Consider the following 25,695-nt stretch of genomic DNA (forward strand, 5'->3'; position numbering starts at 1 on the left):
GGCTGCAGGAAAGCAAGGGAACCATCCCAGTTCCAGTGCCAAGAGCACTGTTAGCATTTGCAGTTGCATGGGGAGCAAGGTCCCTTTCTGGGTAAAGACCAGAGCACAGGCCAGCAGAGCAGTGACCATGCCTCTCCTTGGATCATATCAACTTGGAAAAACTTATATAACTCCCCCTGCCCAGAACTAGCTCTGAAAATAGTAGCACAGAAATCTGAAGCTTGGGACAGATTCCTCCCCACCCCTCCACCCTGGGAGCAGAGCCCAACTTTAACATAAAGTTAAAAGTTTTTTAAAAAAATAGTCTAGAAAAATGAGCAAACAATTAAAAAAAGAACATGACCATAGAAAGCTACTATTGTGACAGGGAAGAAGACACAAATTCAGAAGAAGGCACCAATGTCAAAACAGCTAGAAGCAAAACTTCAAAGAAAAAAACCTGAATTGGACAGAAGCCCAACAAAAATTCCTGGAAGGGCTCAAAAAAGATTTTTAAAATCAGATAAAAGAAGTAGAGGAAACATTGGGAAAAGAAATGAGAATGATGCATGAAAATTATCAGAAGATGGGGCAGCTAGGTGGCACAGTAAGTAGAGCACCAGCCCTGGAGTCAGGAAGAACTGAGTTCAAATCCGGCCTCAGACACTTGACACACAGCTGTGTGACCTTGGGCAAGTCACTTAACCCCAATTGCCTTGTCTTCCCCTCTCCAAAATAAAAACAAAACAAACAAAAAAAACCACTAGAAAACATTGAAATCAATGGAGCTTTCCCTAAAATACTAAGTAGCAAGCTATCTAAAACCATCATCAATAAGCATTATATGTAGGGGAGATAAGCTAGAAGCCTTCACAATAAGACCAGGGGTGCCTATTATCACCACTATTATTCAGTATTGTGCTAGAAAAATTAGCTATAACAATGAAAAAAAGAAATTGAAGGAATTAGAATAACCAATAAAGAAGCAAAACTATCACTCTTTGCAGATGATATGATGGTATACTTAAAGAATCCTAGAGAATCAACTAAAAAACTACTTGAGATAATTAACAACTTTAGCAAAGTCGCAGGATATAAAATAAAACCACATAAATCATCGGCAGTTCTATATATTGCTAACAAAGCCCAGCAGCAAGAGATAGAAAGAGAAATTCCATTTAAAGTAATGGTAAACAATAAAAAGTACTTGGGAGTATTTGACAAGACAAACCCTGGAACTACATGAACACAATTACGAAACATTTTTCATGCAAATACAGATCTAAACAGTTAGAGAAATATTAATTACTCATGGATAGACCAAGCCTGTATAACAAAAATGAGAATTATACCTAAATTAATTTAGTTTTTGCAGTGCCAATCCAATTAAATTACCAAAATTTTATTTTATAAAGATAGAAAAAAAATCATAACAAAATTCATCTGAAAAAACAAAAAGTCAAGAATATCAAGGGAATTGATGAAAAAGATGTGAAAGGGGCTTACCAATACTACATCTCAAATTGTATTACAAAGCAATAATCATCAAAACAATCTGCTACTAGCTAAGAAATAGAGTGGTGGATCAGTGGAACATATTAGGTACACAACACATAGTAGTAAATTACCATAGTAATCTAGTGTCTGACAAACACAAAGATCCAAGATTTTGGGACAAGGAATCATTATTTGACAAAAATTTCTGGGAAAACTTGAAAGCAGTTTGGCATTAACTAAGTATAGACCAAAATGGATACATGATATAGACATAAAGGGTGAAACCATAAGCAAATTAGGGGAGCATAGAATATTTTACCTGTCAGATTTGGGGATAAGGGAAAAAGCTATGACCAAACAAGAGATAGAGAGCATTATGGCAAGGAAAATGGATAATTTTGATTGTAATTAAATTTAAGAGGTTTTGCACAAACAAAACCAATGCAGCCAATATTAGAAAGAAAGCAGGAAACTGGATGGGGGAGGGGAGATTTTTTCCTAAGTTTCTCTTATAAAGGGCTCATTTCTCAAATACATAGAGAACTGAGTCAAATTGATAAGAATATGAGTCATTCCCCAATTGATAAATGGTCAAAGGAAATGGAAAGACAGTTTTCAGATGAAGAAATCAAAGCTATTTATAGTCAAATTTAAAAAGGCTCTAAATCACTATTGCTCTAAATCATTATTGATTAAATGCAAAGTAAAACAACTCTGAGGTACCACATCACATGTTTCATATTGGCTAATATAACACACAAGGAAAATGACAAATGTTGGAGGGGATGTGGAAAAATTAGGACCTAGTTGGTGGTGTTGTAAACTGATGCAACCATTCTGAAAAGGAATTTGGAACTATGCCCAAATGACTGTAAGACTATGTGTACCCTTTGACCCAGAAATACCACTATTACATCTGAATCCTGAAGAGATTTAAAAAAGAAAGAAAAAGACCTATATGTACAAAAATATTTATAGCAGCTCATTTTGTGGCAAGGAATTGGAAACTGAGGGGATGAGCATCAATTGGGAAATGACTGAACAAGCTGTGGTATGGTTGTGATGGAATAACATTGTGTTATATAAAAAATAACCAGCTCAAGATGGCAGCTGGAAAACAGGGACTTGCTTAAGCTCTCCCCCAAATCCCTCCAAATACCTGTAAAAAATGGTGCTGAACAAATTCTAGAGCTACACAAGCCATGAAATAACAGAGGAAAACAAGTCTCCAGCCTAAGGCAGCCTGGATGGTCACTGGGAAGGGTCTATCTCACCATACTGGAAGTGGAGTGCAGCCCAGCACGACCCATGCCAGGACAGAACAGGCAAAGAGGAGATTGGGCGGAACAGGCCTCAGGGCCATGAATCACTGAGCTGCAGCAGTTACCAGACTTCTCAACCCACAAACACCAAAGACCATGGAGCAGGTCAGTGGGAAAACTGCTGGATCTGGGTGAGAGAAGTGTGCGGTCCAGCCCCAGCCCCAGGGGCAGTGGAAGTGGTAAGGCAGCAACAACAGGAAGCTCTGATGGCTGCTTACAGAGATCCAGCATCAGCTGCTTCCAGAGTCCCTGGCCCACACGGTGGGAGAATTCAAGCTGTGGATCAGAGCAGGAGTGCAGGGAGCATTTTGCTGGTGCAGAAGCAAGGCTCTCTTGCTTTGCCCTGTTTGGATCTGGCTCACGGTCCTGGTTGGCAGTTCTTGGGGAAGGAGGAGCACTGCTGTGGCAGAGCTTGCCGTGACTGTGGAAAGAGAGTCCTCACTGTAGCTACATGGCAGAAAGGAGTGCTTGCACTCACCGACCAGAGCACAGGCCAGGAGAAGAGTATCATACTGCCTCAGAATAGAAGTAGCTCTGAAAAAAGGCTGCACAAAACCCCTGAGGCCTGGGACAGAGGACTCTCCACTCTGAAAGCAGTCATACCCTGACCAAAAGCTTAAGGGTCAAGTAGTTGGCTGGGAACATGAACAGGCAGCATAAAAGGACTCAGGCTCATACTATAGAATCTTTTTTGGTGACAAAGGAGACCAAAACATACAGGCAGAAGAAGTCAACAAAATCAAAGAGTCTACAGTTGAAAGCCTCCAAGAAAAATATGGTCTCAGGCCATGGAAGAACTCAGAAGGGATTTGGAAAAGCAAGTAAGAGAAGTAGAGGAAAAATTGGGAAGAGAAATGAGAGTGATGCAACAAAGTCATGAAAAACAAGTCAACTATTTGCTTAAGGAGACCTAAAAAAATAATGAAGAAAGTAACACCTTAAAAAATAGACTAACCCAAATGGCAAAAGAGCTCCAAAAAGCCAATGAGGAGAAGAATGCCTTAAAAGGCAGAATTAGCCAAATGGAAAAGGAGATCCAAAAGACCAGAATGGAGCAAGTTAGAGCAAGTAACTTTATGAGAAATCAAGAAATTATAAAACAGAACCAAAAGAATGAAAAAATGGAAGACAATGTGAAATATCTCATTGGAAAAACCACTGACCTGGAGAATAGATCCAGCAGAGATAATTTAAAAATTATTGGACTACCTGAAAACCATGATCAAAAAAAGAGCCTAGATATCATCTTCCAAGAAATTATCGAGGAAAACTTCCTTGATATTCTAGAACTAGAGGGTAAAATAGAAATTGAAAGAATCCACCAATCGCCTCTTGAAAAAGATCCCAAAAAGAAAACTCCTAGGAATATTGTAGCCAAATTCTGGAGTTCCCAGGTTAAGAAGAAAATATTCCAAGCAGCCAGAAAAAACAATTGAGTATTACGGAAACACAATCAGGATAACACAAGATCTAGCAGCTTCTACATTAAAGGATCAAAGGGCTTGGGATATGATATTCCAGAGGTCAATGGAGCTAGGATTAAAACCAAGAATCACCTACCCAGCAAAACTGAGTATCATGCTCCAAGGCAAAATATGGATTTTCAGTAAAATAGAGGACTTTCAAGCTTTCTCAATGAAAAGACCAGAGCTGAATAGAAAATTTGACTTTCAAATACAAGAATCAAGAGAAGCATGAAAAGGTAAAAGGAAAGAGAAATCATAAAGGACTTACCAAAGTTGAACCACTTGGAGTAGTTGAAGGGAATATGCATATATATAGACAGAGGGCACAGGGTGAGTTGCATATGAAGGGATATCTAAAAAAATAAAATAAAATTAAGGGGTGAGAGGAATATATTGGGAAAAGGAGAAAGGGAGATATAGAATGGGGTAAATTATCTCACATAAAAGTGGCAAGAAAAAGCAGTTCTATTCGAAGGGAAGAGGGGGCAGGTGAAAGGGAATGAGTGAATCTTGCTCTCATTGGATTTGACTTAAGGAGGGAATAACATACATGCTCAATTGGGTATCTTACCCTACAGGAAAGTAGGGGGGAGGGATAAGAGAGGGGGGATGATAGAAGGGAGGGCAGACTGGGGGAGGAGGTAGTCAAAAGCAAAGACTTTTGACAAGGGACAAGGTCAAGAGAGAAAATTGAATAAAGGGGGACAGGATAGAATGGAAGGAAATATAGCTCCCTGTCACTTAAAGTGTTGAAATGGAGACTGGAGGGCCTCTTCCTGGGAATGTAGTAGAAGAGATTTCTACATTGGGTAGTGCATACAGATGGCTTCTAAGGTCTTTACCATGTAAGCTTCTTTATAATTCTATGACCTTTGAAATGAGGGGCAGCTAGGTGGTATAATGGATAGAGTGCCAGACCTGGAGCCAAGAAGACTCATCTTCCTGAGTTCAAATCTGATCTCAGATAAGGACAAGCTGTGTGACCTTGGGTGAGTCACTTAACCATATTTTTTCAGTTTCCTCATCTGTAAAATGAGATGGAGTAGGAAACAGCAAACCACTCTAGTATCTTTGCCAACAAAACCCCAAATGGGGTCACGGAGGGTAAGACACAATTGAAATCACTGAACAACAACTACAAAAAACTAATTCTATGATCTGTGAAACATTCACACTAAAATGTAAACAACTAATAACAACTCAGGAACCTAAGAGATAGAGACCTAGCATAAGTCCTGACATAAGCACTATCACTACCTCTCATTTCCCTGGGACAGGCCTTTAGTTATCTCTGGGTAATTTTCAATGACAGTACATTATCAGCTCTCAAGAGGAGGGGAGGAGGGGATGCAGAACAGATTCAACAGTATATGTTCCAACCTTGGTGTGAAACATGGGAATATAGCCAGTGTGGATCAATGAAAAGAGTTCTAAATGTGAAATCAGACAGAGGATTTGGGTTCAAGACCTGACTCTGGCCCTGGATCTGCCACTCACTAAATGATTATTTCTCTCATAAGTAATAAGGGAATGTGGGGGGGCAGGGAGGGTCCGGGTATTTTTTTTTTCCTTTCTATTTCCTAAGTCAAAGTGAAGAGTCTCACAGGCATTTCTGAGGCAGACCAAAGAATTCACCCCACCCAGATTATCTTATCTAGGTAGAATTCTTACCCCACAATTGTTCATTGTTCATTGACTAGGTGGAGGATAGATCCTTTTATATAGATTGTCCCAGAAGTGGGAGTGGTCTGGCTTGAGATTAGTCTCTCTTTGTCCATGAATAAGAGATGTGATCAGAATCAGGTACCCAGCCCCTCATTAGAACAGGCCCATCTCTCATTATAATATTCATTCTCTCATTAATTGTTAACTAATCCCAGTTTATTTCCACCTGTTGGGATCACCCACTCTTCCAAGGGTATGTAAACATTGAGCAGCCTCCATGATTTGTCTTTGATTATGAGAGAAAGCCCAATGACCATCATTTTATTAATTATCTGCAAGTTATAATTAATAAAAATTTATTATTAAAGAAAGTGTCTCTAGAACTTTTTATTCGTCACACCTTTAAATGACTCTTGTGGAAAGGTCTTCCTGAGGGACAGCTAGGTGGTGCAGTGAATAGAGCACCGCCCCTGGAATCAGGAGGACCTGAGTTCAAATCTGACCTCAGACACTTGATGCTTACTAGCTGTGTGAACTTGGGCAAGTCATTTAAGTCTGATTGCCTTGCCTCCCCCCTCCAAAAAAAAGGAGAAAAGGCCCTCCTGGAGAATAATTTCTTTTTATAACTATGGAGAATTTTTAACCAAACAAGGAAAAAAATAATGAAAAAAGTCAAAATAAACAATTTTGATTACATAAAATTAAACTGTCTTCACATGAGCAAAATCAGTACAGCTACTTCTAGGCAGCTGGAAATGGGTTTCATTGGGCCTGGTTGGAGCTACTGGCTATCTCAACCTGAAAGTTCCAAAAGTAACTAGGGAAAAAGGGCAGAGTCAGATCTTCTTATAGGGACCGATGGTGTACTAAACCACTATGAGTCCCAGCCGTTGAGAAGATAAATTGGTGCTGAATAGCTGGAGCCATTGGCATAGTTAATGATTACTCCCAAAACAAATAGCTAGGATGGGCATTGCAACAAACCCAGCAAACTGGAGAAGACAAAGTAAGCTACATTATTGCTGATTAAACTGTGTTATAGGGGACTGCTTTCTGAAGCCCCAGGCTTGACCATGAGTTAGCCTTCTTAATCACAGTGTTTATGTGGAGTGGGACCTCATGAAAACCCACCCATCTTTTGACCCTCTCTATGCTGATCACTAAAGACCTGCCCAAGGAACATAGGAAAATAGTGACAGACCTTAGGTCAGGGCTCTGAAATGGTAGATCTCCATCTCTCAGGCTCCTTAGTCGTCATCAGTTGTTTATACTTTAGTGTGAATAGCTTTATCAAGTCAGAGAACTATAGAGCTAGTTGACAGAGAAACAGAAAAGAAAGCATTCACAAATACATGTGTTGTCCCTGTACTCGAAAAGGTGGCCCATCCCACCCCTGATGTCACATGGCTAAAAGATGGGAGTGGTAAGGTATGTATATGATGGCTTATTATCAAAGATATCTTTTGGTGAGGGACATAAATGATGATTTTTGAACAAAGATCTCATAAGTCCAACCATTATGATCAAAGAGCTCTTGAGAGGAGGTAGGCACAATCTGGGTTTATGAACATATGGGCTCCTATCTTCACCAAGCTTAGGTATATTTTAAATAATTTTTTTTTGTTTTCTAAAATGCATTACAAATGGTTAGAGATAAATCAATGTAGTTAGAACTAAGAAGGGAAAGTGTCAATTGAGTAAAACAAAAGTCTTTGGATTAAGTAAATCCGAAAATTGTCTGATTTCCTAGATAAATAAGAAACTAACAAAATACACATGATCAAAACTATTCCCCAAAAGACAAATGTTCAAAGGATATGATCAAGAAATTACCAAAGGATATGAAAGATTGCTCCAAATCACTTTTAAGAGAGACACATATTTTCTATCAAAAAACGAAGTTTTACCTCACTCAGAAAACTGATAAAGATGAAAAAAAATTTAAATAGTAAGTGTTTCAGAGGTTATAAGAAGATAGACTCGCTAATACACTATTGGTGGAACAGTAAAGCAGTCTAATCATTCTGGGAAACAATTTATAATTATGCAAGAAAACTTAACTAAGCTGTTCATATTTTTTGACTCAGAGATCCCACTGAAGGGTATGTACAACAAAGATGCCAAATATTGAAAGAAAGCCTTCTTATATTCCAAATTATTCATAGCTGTATTTTCATGTTAGCAAAGAACCAGGGAAAAGAAATGGATACTGAAAACGACTAATATAATAGAATTTTATTATGGCAGAAGAAGCAGTGAGTAGGAGGATTTCAGAGAAACATAGGAAGACTCTCATGAACTGAAATAAAGTGAAATAAGTGAAACCAGTAAGACAATATTCACAATGTCTAATAATGTAAAGGAAAAGAAAAATGAGGACAAATACTATATAATTAGGGCAACTAGGTGACACCATAGGACTGGGCCTAGAGTCAGGAAGACTCATCTTCATGAGTTCAAATTCAGCCTCAGATATTTACTACCTGTGTGACTCTGGACAAGTCACATCACCCTGTTTGCCTCAGTTTCCTCATCTAGAAAATGAGCTGGAGAAGGAAATGACAAACCACTCCAGTATCTTTGCCAAGAAAACCCTAACTGGGGTTATGAAGAGTCAGAAGCAACTGAAAACAACTGAACAACAACTGTACAGTGGTGATGACCTGTCCTGGCCCCAGAGAAAAGATGAGATAATCTACTTCCCCCCTTTTGTTAAAGAGATGTGGAGCTATGATTTGCAAATTTTTTTATTTGTATTCACTGTCATTGGCTCCATTTTTATTTGTTATAATGAAAAACTCTCTGACTGGGGAGAAAAGGTGCCAAGTGGGAGAAGGGAGAGAATGAGGGGGTATATTCAAAGAGGTACAATCAGAACAAATGATTATGATATAAGAACAAAATGAATCAACGTTTTTAAAGGGCAAAAGGAAAATCAGATCTATCAAGTCTTAAACTATTTCTCTTTTGTTCATACAATAACCTAAGAGGTCCTTATTCTGCCATGATAACTGACACTTTTATGTTGATAAATTATATGGCCCTTCAGATGATTAACCTATTAATACTAATTAGCTATTATTCACCTAGGAAGACCTGAGTTAATGAAATAATGAAAAAGTAAACCGTGTTGGGAGGGGGATGATTAGATGAGTCTGAGACACTGTCACTGAAGATATATTCTGACAAGGTGGCAGCAGTGCTGGGTAAGGGGAACAGTGAGAATTTGTGAGCAGAGAATTGGGAAATGAACCCGCAAACCAGAATGTTCCTACTTCCTAATCTTGTCTAAAGCCCTCCTTACATCAGACTTCTGCAGCCACATAGACAAAACTAGGTTTTCTAGAGACCTCCATTGCCTTGCCCACTTGGCCATGGCCCAGCCTAAAGCCATCACCTTTTATGACATCAGTGTGATGGTGTGAGACTCCTGAGTGAAGGGAAGCTTCAGGTGGTCTTGAGAGGGAGCACAGTCAGTGAGATGGAGTTGGCAGGAAGTCTAGTTGAAATGATTTGACTTCTCAGTATATTTACCTAGACTATGCAGGGTGGACATGAAGGCATCGTCCGGAGAAGAAGGGCAGACTCATCCAGAAGAACTGTCAATGCTTCTATAGACAAAAAACAGGTGAGATTAGCCCATGTCTATTAACCCATATTCATTCTGTTCAGCTCTTGAATATTTACTGTTTTACTAAGGCAGCTAGGTGGCACCATAGTGCACAGAGCACCAGCCCTGGAGTCAGGAGGACCTGAGCTCAAATCTGACCTCAGATAGTTACTGACTGTGTGATCCTGGACAAGTCACTTCACCCTGTTTGCCTCAGTTTCCTCATCTGGAAAATTAGCTGGAGAAGAGAACAGCAAACCATCCAGTATCTTTGCCAAGAAAACCCCAAACAGTGTCACAAGACACAGCTGAACGACAATAATATAGCATTTTAAAATTTGCCAAGTGCTTTACAACTATTATATCATCTGATACTCACAACAATCCTATGGTATTAGTTCCATGTTACAGGTAAGGAAATTAAGACTAAGAGATTGACTGAAAGAGAGATACAGTTGGCAAAGTATATGAGGCAGGATTTGAATTCAGATCATCCTGACCCTAGGTCCAATATTCTACCCACTTCGTGACCTCTCTGCCTTTCTGCTAGAACCCTATTGGAGTCATAGGAGCTAAGTATTCCATACTCTGTCTGACACTTGGACTCATTCTTCTGACCTGGATTCTAAGCCTCAACTGGAATTTCCCCAGAAGAGATAACCCTATGATCAAGCCTTTGGCTGCAGACTGCTCTTTGATATCTATCTGTGATTCCTATACCAAATCTCCTCAAGAACAGAAACTGTTCCTTGGACTTCTTATTGTCTCCACAACTTACTTGGGCCCTTAATCATATTATAATTAATAATAATTCCTGGGGCAGCTAAGAGGTACAGTGAGTAGGGCACCAGCCCTGAAGTCAGGAGGACCTGAGTTCAAATATGGCCTCAGACACTTGACACCCTTACTAGCTGTGTGACTTTGGGCAAGTCACTTAACCCTGATTGCCTTGCTAATAACGATAATAATTCCTTGACTTTGTGTAGCACTTAGCAACACTTTCACATGTTATCTCTGTAGGGAAGGCATTGTGGTTGTCACTTTAAAGCTGAGGAAACAGGCTCAGACAAGTTAAGCAACTTGTCCACTGTCAGTCAATAAACATTTATTAAGTGCCTACTAGGTGCAAGATGGAGGCAGCTAGGTGGCCCAGTGGATAGAGCCTGGAGTCAGGAAGACCTGAGTTAAAATCTGGCCTCAGAGACTCACTAGCTATGTGACCCTGGACAAGTCACATAACCTCTGCTTTAATCCACTGGGGAAGGAAATGGCAAATCACTCCAGTATCTTTGCCAAGAAAATCTCATGGACATTATGGTCCATGGGGTCAGAAAGAGTCTGACATGACTGAACAACAAACAATATCATCTATCCATGTAGACCTGGATCCATCTATCTGCCTTCCTTTTCTTATTTGTATTCTTAGAGTATAGCATAATATATGGCATGTTATTATTCAGTGATTCAGTCATGTCTGATTCTCTTTGACCCCATGGGTCATATACAGATAGATAGATCTAGGTCTATATGGATAGATAATGCTGTTGTTCAGTCATGTCCCAGCTTGCCATAGAATGGGAGAAGGCTATATACAAAGGGAAGCTAAAAGGGGGGAGGGGAGGGAGACCACTAGAGAGTATCTGGAGGGGTGGGGCATGATGATGAGTTAGCTGGACAATTCCGAGGCCTCTATGAAGTGAAGCTTTGGGAAGAATATGTTGTTCTGCCCTCCAGCAGTCCAATGCAAGGGAAGAGGCAGCTGAGGAGACATTGAGGATCAAAGCTAAATAAATCTCCATGATGATGAGATTACAGGTAGTGAATTTCTCGTGGGAGGAAATTAATGTTGGAAGGGTTGAAACCCAAGTAGAGTATCTGATGGCAATTATTACACAGGTCATAAGTGGCAGAACCAGCACTAGAACTGTGGCCTTACAGCATGCTAGGATTTAGAGCTGGAAAGGACCTGAAAGGTCATCTATAGTCAAATCCATTCATTTTACAGATGAAGAAACTGAGGCCCTGAAAATGGAAGTGATTAACCTAAGCTCACACAAGTATGATTATAGGCTCTAGAGCTAATAGGTAGCAGGGCCAGGAGTCTAACTTTAGTCCTCTGATTCTGACCTCAGAATTATTTTTAAAAATAAATTTTTATTAATGTCCTGTTTTTATATCACAGTCATACTCTGCTCTCTACCCCAATCCCAATCCTCCAGGAACTGAACCCTCTTTTGTAACAAAGAAAAACAATTAAGCAAAAATAATGTCAATACAGAGACCATATGATCAATGTATGGCCACATTCTGCCCCAGAATCCACCACTTCCCTGTCAAGGGGAAGGAAGTATGCTTCATAATTTGTTCTCCATGATCGCAGATCATTTTTTTAAATTTATCATGTTTTGCCTTTCTTTTTAACAGAATCTTTTTCATTTACATTATTATAGTTGTAGAGATTATGTTCTTGGTACTGATTTTTTTACTTTGTATCAGTCAATACAAATCTTCCTATGCTTCTCTGAATTCTCTAAATGTGTTCTTTCTTACTGCACAATAATATTTCATTACATTCAAATACCACAGTTTATTCATCCATTCTTCAATTGATGGGCACCTACTTTGTTTCCAGTTTTTTGCTGCTAAGGTAGATAGTTAGATAGATAGAGATAGATAGATAGATAGATAGATAGACAGAGAGATACATGACTTTGAACATTTCTTTTTGTATCTGACTACCTTGGGATATACACCCAGTAGTGAGATTAAAGTGCACAAATAATTCAGCCTTACATCATTACAAATTGTTCTGCTGAAAGTTTGGTATCAATTCATAGCTCTACCTACAGTGTATTAAAGTGTATGTTTTCCCATAGCCTCTGAAACAATGAATGTCTCTGGTTTTTGTTATCTTTACCAATTTTCTGGGAATGAGATAAAACCTTATTTTTAATATGTGTTTCTCTTATTAGTGATTTGGAATCTTTTTCATGTGGTCACTGATAATTCATAATTTGATTTTTGAAAATTGTTCAAATAGAACGTAAAATCTGTAAGAGTAAGGATTATTTAATTTCCTACATTTCTATCCCCAGTGCCTTACACAGTGCCTGGCTCATAGCAAGGGCTTAATAAATTTCTGTCAACTGATTGATTAATCCTTTGACCAATTATCTGTTGGGAAATGGCTCTTGTCACATATTTATATTATTTCCTAAGTTTATTGATAGCAGACCTTTATTAAAGATATGCCATGCAAAAATTTTTCCAATGCAGTTTCTCTTTATTCTATATGCACTTTGTTCATACAAAAGGCTTTTTAAAATTTTACATACAGTAATCTAAAGGTCTATCTTGTCCTTTCTGATCACCCCTTTATCATGTTTGGTAGCCATAACTGAAAGAAATACCTCCTTCTGCCTTCTTCTAATTGTTTCATAATGTGATCTTCTATGTTCAGGTTTCTTATCCATTTGAAACATATAGTGATATGTGGTATAAAATACTAGTCTAAATCTAATTTCTTCTAAGCTGCTTTCAGGTTTCCCGACATGCTTGTCAAATATAATCTTTGCTTCACTACTCTATGTTCTTTACCAGATATTGGACTTCTATTTTTGGATGCTTCTTTCCTTATGGGTATTCCACTGATGAACATTTTTGTTTTTAAATCAGTGCTCAAAAGGGTTTTTTTTATGATTACTGCTTTATAATACACTTCGAGATCTTGTGACATCATTCTACTGTCATTACTGCTTTTTTTTAAAAAAATCATTTCCCTTGAAATTCTAGGCTTTTTGTTCCTCTAAACTAATTTTATTATCACATCGTGTAATACTTTAAAGTATCTGTATATGATTGTTTGATTTGTATAACACTAAATCTACAAACTAGTTTAAGTAGAAGCATAATTTTTATTATGTTAACATGATCTAACAATTAGCTCCAATACTCTTTCTAGTGTACAACACTGATGCCTTACTCACTATTCATTCCATTATGACTTCATCATTCAACTACTCTCTCCAAAGTTACCAAGTCTCTTAATTGATTAATCTCATGGTCTTTTCATATCCTTATCCTTCTCAACCTATCTGCTATATTTGACAATTTTGGCTATCCTCTCCTCCATAGATATGCTTTCCTCTCTGTTGTTTTAGTGTGTGTGTGTGTGCGCGCGTGCGCGCGCGCGTGTGTGTGAATACTACTCTCTCATAGATTGCCTCCTATGTGTCTGACCATTCCTTGGAATCCTTTGTTGAATCACTATCCATGTCATGCCCCCTAATTCTAAGTGTTTCCCACAGTTCTATCCTGGATCCTCTTCTCTTCTTTCTCTATATTCTCTGTGACTTCATCATCTCCTATGGATTTAATTATCTCTGTGCAGATAACTCATAGATCTATGTACCCAGCCCTATTCTCTCCCCTGAATTTCAGGCTCACATCACTAGTTGCTAATTGGACATTTCAAACTCCAGAGCCATCTCAAACTCAACATGCCCAAAACTGAACTCATTATCTTTCCCCCAAAATCTTTTCTTTTTCCAAACTTCTCTATTTCTATTCAAAATACCCTTCTAGTCTCTCAGGTTCTTAAGGCTTAACAATAACCTTGACTTTATACTCTCCTTCACCCCAATATCCAATCAGTTGCCCAATATTGACATTTCTACCTTCACAGCATCTCTCGTGTCCAATCCCTTCTCTTCACTTACACGGCCACCACTCATATTTCAGGCCCTCGTGATCTCGTGCCTAGATTATTACAACATCTTCCTAATTGGCCTCTCTGTCTCAAATCTGTCACCACTCCATTCCAACCTACACACTGCTGCCAATGTAATTTTTCTTAAGCAGAAATCTGGCCAAATGATTCTTCTATTCAATCAACTCTAGTGGCTGCCTATTGCTTCTAGGACAAAATATAAGCTCCTGCTTTTAAAGTCTTGTATAACCTGATTCCAATCTATCTTCCCAGTGTCACTGGGCATTCCTACCCCACATATACTCTGTGATGCAGACAAATTGACCAATTGGCCTTCTCTCTCTTCCTTGTGCTTGCTACTCTATCTACTGTCTTCATGCCTTTGCAATGACCATTCCACATGCCTAGAATTTGCTACCTTCTTACATCTACCTCATAGAGTGCCTCGCTTCCTTTATGATGCAGCTAAGGTAACATCTTACATGAAACTTTTCTCAATTTTCCCAAATACTAATGGTCTCCCTGCAAATCCACCTTGTATTTAACTACTCTGTAAATATAGGTGGTGCAGTGGATAAGCACCGGGCTTGGAAGATTCATCTTCATTTGTTCAAATCTGGCCTCAGACACTTACTAGTTGTGTGACCCTGGGCAAGTCACTTAACCCTGTTTCCTTCAAGTTTCTTCATCTATATAGGAGGACTTCAGAAAAACCTGGAAAGACTTATATGAACTGATGCTGAGTGAAGTGAGCAGAACCAAGAGAACATTGTACACTGTAACAGTCACAGTATACAATAACTGATTTTGATAGACTTAGCCCTTCTCAACAATGCAAGGATCTAAAACAATTCCGAAGGACTCATGATGGAAAATGCCATTCACATCCAAAGAAAAAACTATGGAGTCTGAATGCAGAGCGAAGCAAGCTATTTTCTTTTTTTGTTTGTTTGTTTTCTTTTCTTTCTCATGGTTTCTCCCATTTGTTATAGTTCTTCTATACAACATGACACATTCACAATGTGAAAATAAGTTTAATAGGAATGCATATGTAAAGCCTATATCAGATTGCAGGCTGTCTTGGGGAGGGAGGTAGGGAGGAGGAAAAGATATAAAATTTATGGAAGTGAATGTTGAAAACTAAAAATAAATAAATTAACTAATAAAAAAATGTCTTTTCATCTGTAAAATGAGCTGGAGAAAGAAATGGCGAGCCACTCCAGTATCTTTCCCAAGAAAACTCCAAATGTGATCACAGAGAATCATACTAAAATGACTGAACAAAGATATTTGTATTTATTCACTTTATATTCATGCTCTATGTTTGCAAGTGTGTGTATATACGTGCACATATGCATGTTACAAAAGTATGTATATAGAAAGATATTTGTACCTGGTTTCTCACCCATGCCTTGTGAGCTGGGATTGTTTCATTGAACAGGTGCCAATAGGAGGCACTTAATAAAATATTTGTTGATTGATCGATTCGTTGGTTGAAATCTCTTCAGAGAAGGCCCTATCATATGGTGAACAGCATGCTGGAAGTCCTGGAGTCAGGAAATCCTGGATTCACATTCTGGCTCTGAGACTTACTTGCAGAATGACTCTAGGCAAATCACTTAATCTCTATATGCCTCAATGCCTCCTCAGGCATCATCGTTTAAGTGTCATAAGTGACAATTGAGTTCCTTAACCCTTACCTGGGGTTTGCTAATAAATGTTTAACAACTGTTGTCTATAAAGATATATAGATATATATGTGTATATGTAAATTTATGTGTGTGTATATGTATGTATATATAGATATAATATATGCCCTTGGTCCACTTATAAGTTTAATCTGCATTATCAAGATTTTCTCATCACTTTTTAAGTCTAGAAACAATCAACAAAACAATAAATCAGTCCCTGATTTTTAGCTTTTGTCAATTTCCAAGGTTTAAATATTCATGCTGAAAATTTAATAACTGACTATTTGTGACACTTTCAAGATGGCCCCAGCATATATAGTAGGAAACCTCAGATTATTTAAGCATGAAATGTATTTTTCACCATTTCTTCTGTTCATCTTATCTTTAAAATGACAAATTCTTTGAAGGTGGGGACTATGTCTGTACTTCTCTAAATCCCTACAGCACCTAGCAAAGAGTCCTGTATATAGTAAATGTTCAATAAATATCTATTGATTTGAGTGAATTAATTTATTTTTTAATTCAGTTTTATTTTATTTTCAATTCCAAATTCTCTCCCTCTATTCTTCCTCTCCCTCACCCATTGAGAACGCAAGAAAAACTAAATCCATTGCAAATATGTATAGATATAGATATGAGTACCTAAGTTCTCTATCTGGAGATAGAAAACTGGTTTCATCATAAGTTCTATAACAGATTATTGTGTTGATCAGACTTATTAAGTCTTTCAGAGTTATTGCTGTTACTGTATAAATTTGAACTAATTAATTTGGTACTCCTTAAATTCTCACAGAAAGTACCATATTTAACTAAGTATTATAAGTAATGCAGCAGTAGATGGGTCTCTGTCCTCAGGGAACTCTAACTTCTCCTCTTGTCTCTCCTCCCTTTCCCCATTTCTCCTTCTTGGCCTGCAGAGCATCCTGATATTGCTGATTTTGTCCCTGTACGTGACCATGTGGTCATCAGGTAAGACAGCTTGGTCATCCCTGAATGTCCCTGTGGAAGAGTCAAAGGAGCAGGTGAATGGAGGTATATTTGGTGAAGAAGTCTGGCTTAAGCCATGGTCACCATTCCCTCTCTGACCCTTCTCCATCCTCCAGAGTTGGGGCTGGGATAAGGGAGGACCTTAGGCAGGAATATGAATTATTTATGCCATTTATTGCCCCCTTCTTGGAAAACTGAATTGCAACGTTTGTGTCTTGGTTTCAGGAAAAAGCTGGGAGACCTCAGAAGGGATCAAAGAATGTAATTACCACCAGAATCATGGCACTTCCAAGGTACAGAACCAGAAACTAGGTTTGAAGTAAACCATTCATATAGGTCTCCCCTGGACTGGCATTTTTACCCTTAAGGATCCACATACAGGCCATACTCGTTCTGATTGTTCCCACCAGTCTACCCTGTCCCTTTGTCACTCTCCAAATTCTACTGGTCCAGTTCAGAAATGGCCTCCTTCATAAACCCTTCCCTAAGAACCTTAATATGACATGATCTCTCTCTCTTCCAATTCATTTCCCCGTTATTTATTATCTACATCAGGGCTGTCCAAAATATGGTCCATGTACCACATGCAGCCTGCAGTGCAATTTCATGCAACCTGCCTGTGGGTTTGCATGGAACTCATATTAGAGTTTTTAATTCCATCACTAATAAATAACCTCTTTGATGTTAATTTTCTTTGGTGTTTTTAAGCAGTATTAAAGACAGAACATATTGCATGGAATTTTCAATCGATCTGTGGGATGCGTTCTGTCTGTATGGTGCAGACTAGTCAGTATGCACCTACCTTTATACTGTTGTGGCGTCACTTTGTTGTTTTGTGTTTGCTTTTGTGCTTTGTGCCTTCACCTATTGTATTGATTACCTCCATTCCCCTACTTTCTATTGGTGTACTACATTTTTTATTTTGGGCGGGGCCCTCGAATAATTATTTTATTTTAATGAGGCCCTAAGATAACCTAAGGGTGGACAGCCCTGGTCTACATCACCCATTCAGCATTCTATCATATACTGTCTAAATTTTTGTACCAATAATCTGGCCTTTTCTCAGACCTCTTTCTTGCTCACTCTTTCATGCTACATGGTATCATCTGCCCTATGGAATGAAGTCTTTCTTGAGCATTTACTATATGTAGGGCTCTGTGCTAGGCACTATAGGAGCATGAAGAAGTACAGAAATAGTCCCTGCCTTCAAAGAATTTGTAATCTCATTTTAAAGAAAAGATAAACACACATGAATGAGTGAAAAATATATATTATGCTGAAATTTCTTCAGGTGTGTGCTAAAGCAGTTAGAACCTCTCACAAAAGCTGATTGTTAAATTTGCAATATGAAAAGGGTGGGTAGGTTATATATTCATTTTAAATCTCAAGGCACTTGTATTATATCTTAAATATAATAAATGCTTAATACATATTGGTTGACCAATGAATAACAGCCAAGGGAGAAGAGAAGAGGCAAGTCTGATTTTTCTTGGCATCTTGGAGTAGTAAGGATGAAGGAGAAGAATAGGGTAGCAGATGTGGTCCTTCTTCCTTATAAGAAGAAAGGAAATAACATCTTGTATTTGTATGGTGCTTTCTGCATTCTGGAAACACTTTCATAGTCATCATCTCATTGAATCTCACAAATCTTGAGCAATAAGCAGGCCATATTATCCCTATTTTATAGATAAACTGGAATGCAGATTTGTTGGGCAGCTTGCTCAAATTTACATAATTCTGTAGATGCTCTCTTTGGGAAGAGGTACTAAGCAATGTGGATCCTTGGAGAATGGCAAATGAATGGCCAAAAAGAAAAAAAAATAGTACAGTATTTTGCACATAGTTAACACTCAACGAATGTTCATGGACTGTGTGAATGGTGAAGGTAGTACTTTTGGTCAGATACTATGAAGATTATGGAAAGTATTCATACAATATTACAATTTGTTCAGTTGTTTTTCAGCTATGTCTAACACTTTGTGACCCCTTTGGGAGTTTTCTTGGCAATGATAGTAAAATAGTTTGCCATCTCCTTCTCCAGCTCATTTTACAGATGAGGAAACTGAGGCAAACAGGATTAAGTGACTTGCTCAAGATCACACAACTACTAAGTGTCTGAGGCCAGATTTGAACTCATGAAGATGAGTCTTCCTAACTTGAGGCCCAGTGCTCTACTTACTGTGCCACCTAGCTGCCTCCACAGTATTACAAACAAATACTTAGTTCACTCCAGAAACAAAAGTTTGGCCATTGTCATGACTATAAAAGTCAATGATATGCCTATAGGAAGATAGCTTAGAAGATCATTTAAAGTTTGAATGGACCTCAGAGGTCATCTAGTTAAGACTTCTCCTTTTATAAAAGATGGAGGCGAGGCTTAGAGAGAAGTAAACCATTCATATAGGTCTCCCCTGGACTGTCAGTTATACCCTTAAGGATCCACATACAGGCCATACTCATTCTGATTGTTCCCACCAGTCTACCCTGTCCCTTTGTCACTCCAAATCCTACTGGTCCAGTTCAGAGATGGCCTCCTTCATAAACCCTTCCCAAAGTCAAACAATCCATCAGTAGCAAAGCTAGAATTTGAAGCCAGGTCCTCCTACTTAAAATCTAGAACTCTTTCCACAGTCCCGAGCTGTCTATTGGATGGGAAGATCAGAATCTGGCTCATAGCTTTGAAAAGAATCTTCAGATCTCCTGAATAAAGGCCTTAAAAAGAAAACAAATGTATTTAATGTGGTAACCAACACAGAAATGTGTTACTCAAGAGGCAACAGGGTGTAGTGTTTAGAGCACTGAACTGGAAGTGAAGACCTATGTTCAAATCTCACCTCAACTCAGGAGCTTAGTAATTTTTAAAATTTTTTTATTTTATTTTTAATTTGTGGAATAAAACAAACATTTATTTCCATAACTAATATAACAATAATTTTGAAAACGTGATTGTATGTGAACCTGCAAATCTATTATGTATGATTTGCTATTCCTTTTAAATATAAAATAAGGTTATTGCAGAAATTGCTTTTTTCCTCCTTTTTTTCTCCCCCACCCCATCCTAGAGAGGGCTATCATCAAATACAAATGTATGTGTATGTGTATACACACACACATATATATGCATATATTTGCATACACACATACATATATATGCAAAATCATTCTATACATATTTCTATTCTTTCTCTGAATGCAGATAGCATTTTCCATCATATGTCCTTTGCAGTTAATTTGGCTATTTGTAATGGTCAAAAAGATATAGTTACTTAAAGTTGTTCTCAAAACAATATTGCTGGAGCTTACTAATTTTGTGACCCTGAGAAAGTTGCTTAACCTCTCTTTCTCAATTTCCTCATCTATAAAATGAGGGGGTATAACAACAATATTGCTAGCAGCTGCTGTGGGGGTGTAAGACCAATAACACCAGCATACAGGAGGGCTGCTAGCACAGGTTCTTTGATCTGCTTTTCTAAGGAAAGCAACTTTAAGGGGTTTATAATCTCACTTTAGTTAAATATGCATATATCCTTCACTTAGTTCAGGGGAAAAATTCAGTGCCCTGAACTTCAGAGAAAACACAAACAGAAATTACAAGCAGAAATTACATAAACAGAACAAATAAACACAAATCAACAGACAGGTTTCTTCTAGCTGTCTGACCAAAACATTACATACATAATTACCAGAGAGAGAGGCACCAACATCTGGGTTTTTCAAAGCCCCAGGGGCTTCAATGCCTACCCAGAGTCTCATCTGGCCAAGTCACAGGAACACCCATGGGTAAGCCCTTAAAACAAAATGCCAACCTCAGAGCATATATACCCTGTTTAGGGTCCTGGGCCTTAGTATCTACTTAGCAAAAGAGTGTAAGCCTAAGACTTAGCATCTACTTAGCAAAAGGGTGAGAAAGATCTTTAATCACTACCACCACATCATATATATTGTTTCCAATCAATGACTCCTGATTCAAACAAAGGCAAGACTCAAAGGCACTTGATTGCCTTAGTGCTGAGAAGCACTCCAAAACAAAAGACAACAAAAAGTCCCACTTTACTTGCCATTACAAGGGGTTAGACTCAATGGCTTATAAAGTCCATTCCAGCTCTAAGTCTGTGATGCAATGATGGGCCTTATAGGTTCAGCTGATCATCCTCTAAAACTCATGGCACCAATTATGGAAGGCCTTATTTCATGAGTATAATTGTCCTGAAGTCAGTGCAACATTCTGTCTGGAACTTCTCCTTAGGCTCTCATGGAAGTATATGGATCTGGTTGTTCTACGGAAGCTCTTGCTCCTAATCTCCGTCTCTGTAAAGCACTGATGATCTTGGTGGCTCCCTTGCTCCCATTCTGTGTGTGTGTGTGTGTCAGCATAACACCAAGATTCTTGATGGCTCCCTCACTTTGGTCCATCACCAAGCCTCATTCCTATACTCCCGTGGCACAGCTGTCTCTCTACCTGTGGGTATCGTGTTCCATTCCCTCATGGCATCTTAAACCCACTCCCAATCTTCACAGTGGCTAGTTGGGAAGTACCATTCTCTCTGCTATGACTATACCTTCAGAATTTGCTTTTATCTAAGGCAGAAAGGGAAGAGCAGCTTCAATTCCTATCAGGAAATGCCTATTACATCACTCTCACACATTCATGCCCCTTAAAAAATTAGTGGTCTCTGTAAATTACATTGGATGCAAATGTACAGTATTGAGGTGCAGATTATACATTCAGGTATACATTTTAAGATATCCATAAGTCATACACATAGCATTACATATGTAACCCAACTGTTTATTGCAGGGAGGGGTGGTGGTGGCAGGAGGCAGGGGGGAGGGAGATAGCCCTGTACTCTTTACAGATTGTGATTCTGGATTAAAAGAGAGGACCCATATTCTGGCAACCATGACCTTGTGTGACTTCATGAGGAGCAAAAACTGGTTCAAGACCTTTGGAGAGAAGATACTTTTCTTTATTCCTGCTTCAGGAGAGGACTCCTATTTCCAGACTCTTTTAGGAACCGATTCAAGATCCATGGGGAGAGACAGACAAATCAACAGACTTTGGAAGCCATGTAGGCAAAGCTTTTCTCTTCAACTTGTCCCTAATTTCCAGGTTGTCTTCCTAAAGACTTCAGAGAATTCCCTCTTGAGTGAGATCAAGTCTTTTCTCTTGGTTGAGCCAAGATCTCATCTCTTTTTTATCTAAAAAGTTTATTCACTCGTGTATTTTCTTGCAAAAGAAATTCTCATCTACATAACTTTTCTGATTTCTGCTCACCATTTTTTAGATAAATGGATTCACTCACTATTCATTATTTGTGATGGTCTTTTGTATACAACTTTCAGTGGTAAGGGATCAGGCTGTGGGTATAAGCTTGAGATATTCTTGCCATTCAAATGATACTGACCAGGGAAGCTAGAGACTTCTTTGCACATATGATAAAATTATGTGTTACTTATTAAGATGTGCATATCCACATGGAATGCCTAAGTGTATAGACAGGCAGCTTGAAGGGAGACACTGATAGATATTTTGGGATCTTGCTCACTACCCTCTAAGGGACACTATGATCCGTGTCTAGAAGGGAGCAAAAGAAAGGGCACAGGGCTTGTCAGTCTCTTCTTTCCTGAGATAGAGGGTCTCTGTCATATTCAACTCTTTGATCCCATTTAGGGTTTTCTGAGCAAACATACTGGAGTGGTTTGCCACTTCCTACTCTAGCTCATTTTACAGATGAGGAAACTGAGGCAAACAGAATTAAGCAACTTGCCCAGGGTCACATAGCTAGTAAGTATCTGAGATTGGATTTGAACTCATGAAGATGAATCTTCCTGACTCAAGGGCCAGTGCTCTATCCACTGTACCACCTAGCTGCCCTGAGAAGGAGGGTACAGAACTAAAATGATATCTATCTCCTTTTGCCCTAAATATTTCTGCTCTAGGGGCACAATTTTTAGGTTCAAAAGCAAAACAAAAGCCATTAGCTTTCCTTGTTGCTTTCCCTTAGAAAGAGGAAGTGTACTTCAAACTTACACTGACAGCTTGGACCCTTCTCATCAACTTCTAGTTAAACAAAAGACCATCACAAATAGGGAATAGTGAGTGAATCTGTTTATCCAAAGAAATAGTGAACAAAAATCAGAAGTCATGCAGATTAGAATATACAATAAATACACCAAGATTGACGGACCTCTTTACATATCATTGCATAAGATCAGGATGAGATCTCGGCTCAACCAAGAGAAGGGCCCCTGATCTCACTCAAGGGGAACTTCCCTAGGGAAGCAAACAGGAAATCAGGGACGTGTTAAGGACCCAACTTAGCTTACATGGCTGCCTTCCAAAGTCTATCTCTCTCTTCTCTACATGTCTTGAGTCAGTCCGCAAGAGAGTCTAGAACCATGAGTGCCCTCTCTCAAAGCAGGAATGGAAAAAATCTTTCTTCCCCAAAGCTCTCACAACTTTACCCCACTATGCAGGGTTGCATTAGTATTCTTTCCACCAATCCAGAATCACAATCCACAGACGGCATGTATGAAGGCTGCCCTTCTGCCTCCTCACCTTGTTTGAGAAACAGGTTAAACAGGCAAAGTACACCATATATTTAGGTCCCAGATAGGAACTGGTAGACCACCAGTATCCCCCGGCCCACACTTTTCTGTGTAAAGAAAGTTCTTGAAATGAGATTGCAAAGAGATAATGTCCTTCTGAATAGTGTCTTGAGCACAACATTACCCAGCCAATGCAAGGAAACTTCCTAGAATCATTAGAGGGTGGTATGTTCCTCTGGGTTTCCTCGCTCTCTTTTGCTAAATTTAGATTGGGTGAGGGGAGTGGGAGGAAGATGGCAATGAGAGGTTGTCATAAGTGTTTAAGTATACTGAATTTGAGGTTGACAAGACCAATCATTGTACCATGACTGGATGTGATGGGGGGAGGCTCAAAGATATTGGTAGACTGATGAGATGGGGAAGCACTTTAACATTCTGCCTTTCAGAACTTTGATAATCAGCTCAAGGACCAACCGAAGAAACCAGTCAAGCCTATGGGACTGTGGTGGAGAGAGAGCCTGGACGTCCTTCAGGAGAGACTGGAACAAGAATTAAGGGCCCTGGAACAACAGGTGAAAGACCTGGAAGAATGGCTAGACTATCACTTAAAGGATTTGGGGTCAGAAGAAAAGTGCGTAACCCTCACAAGTCACTTCTAAGTGTTCTGGGGATAAGGCTAGAAGGGCCTACATGGAGGGACAGCTGATGGAAACACTTCTGACTGTAATGCAATATAACAATGTGAACAATTTGGAGCTTGGATACTTGAGCTATGCGGTAAAACAAAAAATAAAGTAATTTGAAAACCAAGCACGACACTTGTCTCCGTGGGTGATTCATTAACCTTGATTGCCTTCTGACTTATAGGAAATGAAAATCAGGGCAAAACTCTAACCATGGAGCACTGGAATATAAAAAGCCATTTTCAATTTTGAATATAGAGCTCTCCCCTCCCCACTCTCCACCCCCAACGTGTATCAAGAGGAGTAGATGTGATTTCCCTTATATAGATATCTCAGTATAGGCTAAACAGGAGGGAATAATGAGAAATCAATTCAACCAGCATTTATTAGCTATTTGCTATGTGTCAGGCATTGTATTGGGTGGCAGAGATGCAAACATACACACACACACACACACACACACACACACACACACACAAACGAATAAACAAAAAAACGTTTCCTGACCTCAAAGAGCAGCTGGTTAGACATGGGAGACGAGGGAAATGAAAGAGTTGATAATGACTGATGTTGCAAATTTGAACAACTAGAAGGATGGTGGTACTTTGACAAGAATATAGGAGAAAGGGTAAACATTTGGGAGGGGGAAGATAATGAATTCTAATCTGAACATGTTAAGTTCAAGTTGTCTATGGAACATCAAGTTAGAAATATATCATAGGTAGTGGATAGAATGCTAGGCTTAGATCAGGAAGACTTAAAGTTCAAATCCAGCCTCAGATACTTATTAGCCATGTGATCCTGGACAAGTAGCTTAACCTCAGTTTGCCTCAGTTTCCTCAACTGTAAAGTGGAGATAATAATAGCACCTTCCTCCCAAGGTTCTTTCTAGGATCAAATGAAATAATATTTGTAAAAAGCACTTGCTATATAAAGGGTTTTTTTCCTATCCCCACCTTTAGAAGAGATAGATGGATGCATTAGATAGCTAGCTATAGATAGATAGATAGATAGATAGATAGATGCACATATATATCTATATATCACCTATAAGTATAACATGTTAACACTATGTCATCCTATAGATCCTTCCAATTGCTTACATAAATGTTTAATAAACATTACAATAAAAAATGTTAAATATTACAAATGCTTAAATAAAAAAATATTTAAAATAAATAAATAAATTGCTCAGGATTCATATTTTTATCTCAAAGTCCCTACTCAGCTCTGGTCTTTTTATCAGAAATGCTTGAAAGCCCTCTATTCCATTAAAAACCCATTTTCCTGCTGTAGGATTATACTCAACTTTGCAGGGTAAATTATTCTTCATGGTAAGGCAGTATCTTTTGTCTTTTGTAATTCTAAGGATCTCCAGGATCTCCAGTTTTTAGTAAAAGCTTCCAGGTCTACATGTTACCTTGACTGTGGTCCCTTGATATTTGAGCTACTCCGTTCTGTTTGTTTCCATATTTTTTCTTTAATGAAGGAACTCTAGATTTCAGCTATAGCATTCCTGGGACTTTTCCTTTTTGGGA

General features: G+C 38.7%; 1 protein-coding gene across 1 annotated transcript; it reads left to right on the forward strand.

Moving 5' to 3' along the window:
- Window positions 1-9,388: 9,388 nt before the first annotated feature.
- SMIM23 (small integral membrane protein 23) lies at window positions 9,389-24,287 on the forward strand. Its single transcript, XM_036748890.1, has 4 exons — window positions 9,389-9,557; window positions 16,856-16,907; window positions 17,151-17,218; window positions 23,921-24,287. Exons 1-4 carry the CDS (start codon window positions 9,471-9,473, stop codon window positions 24,131-24,133), a joined length of 420 nt encoding a protein of 139 aa, XP_036604785.1. The 5' UTR covers window positions 9,389-9,470; the 3' UTR covers window positions 24,134-24,287.
- The last annotated feature ends 1,408 nt before the right edge of the window (window positions 24,288-25,695 follow it).

This window comes from Trichosurus vulpecula, chromosome 3 (genome assembly GCF_011100635.1).
Source record: "Trichosurus vulpecula isolate mTriVul1 chromosome 3, mTriVul1.pri, whole genome shotgun sequence".
In the NCBI taxonomy this organism is placed as follows: Eukaryota; Metazoa; Chordata; class Mammalia; order Diprotodontia; family Phalangeridae; genus Trichosurus; species Trichosurus vulpecula.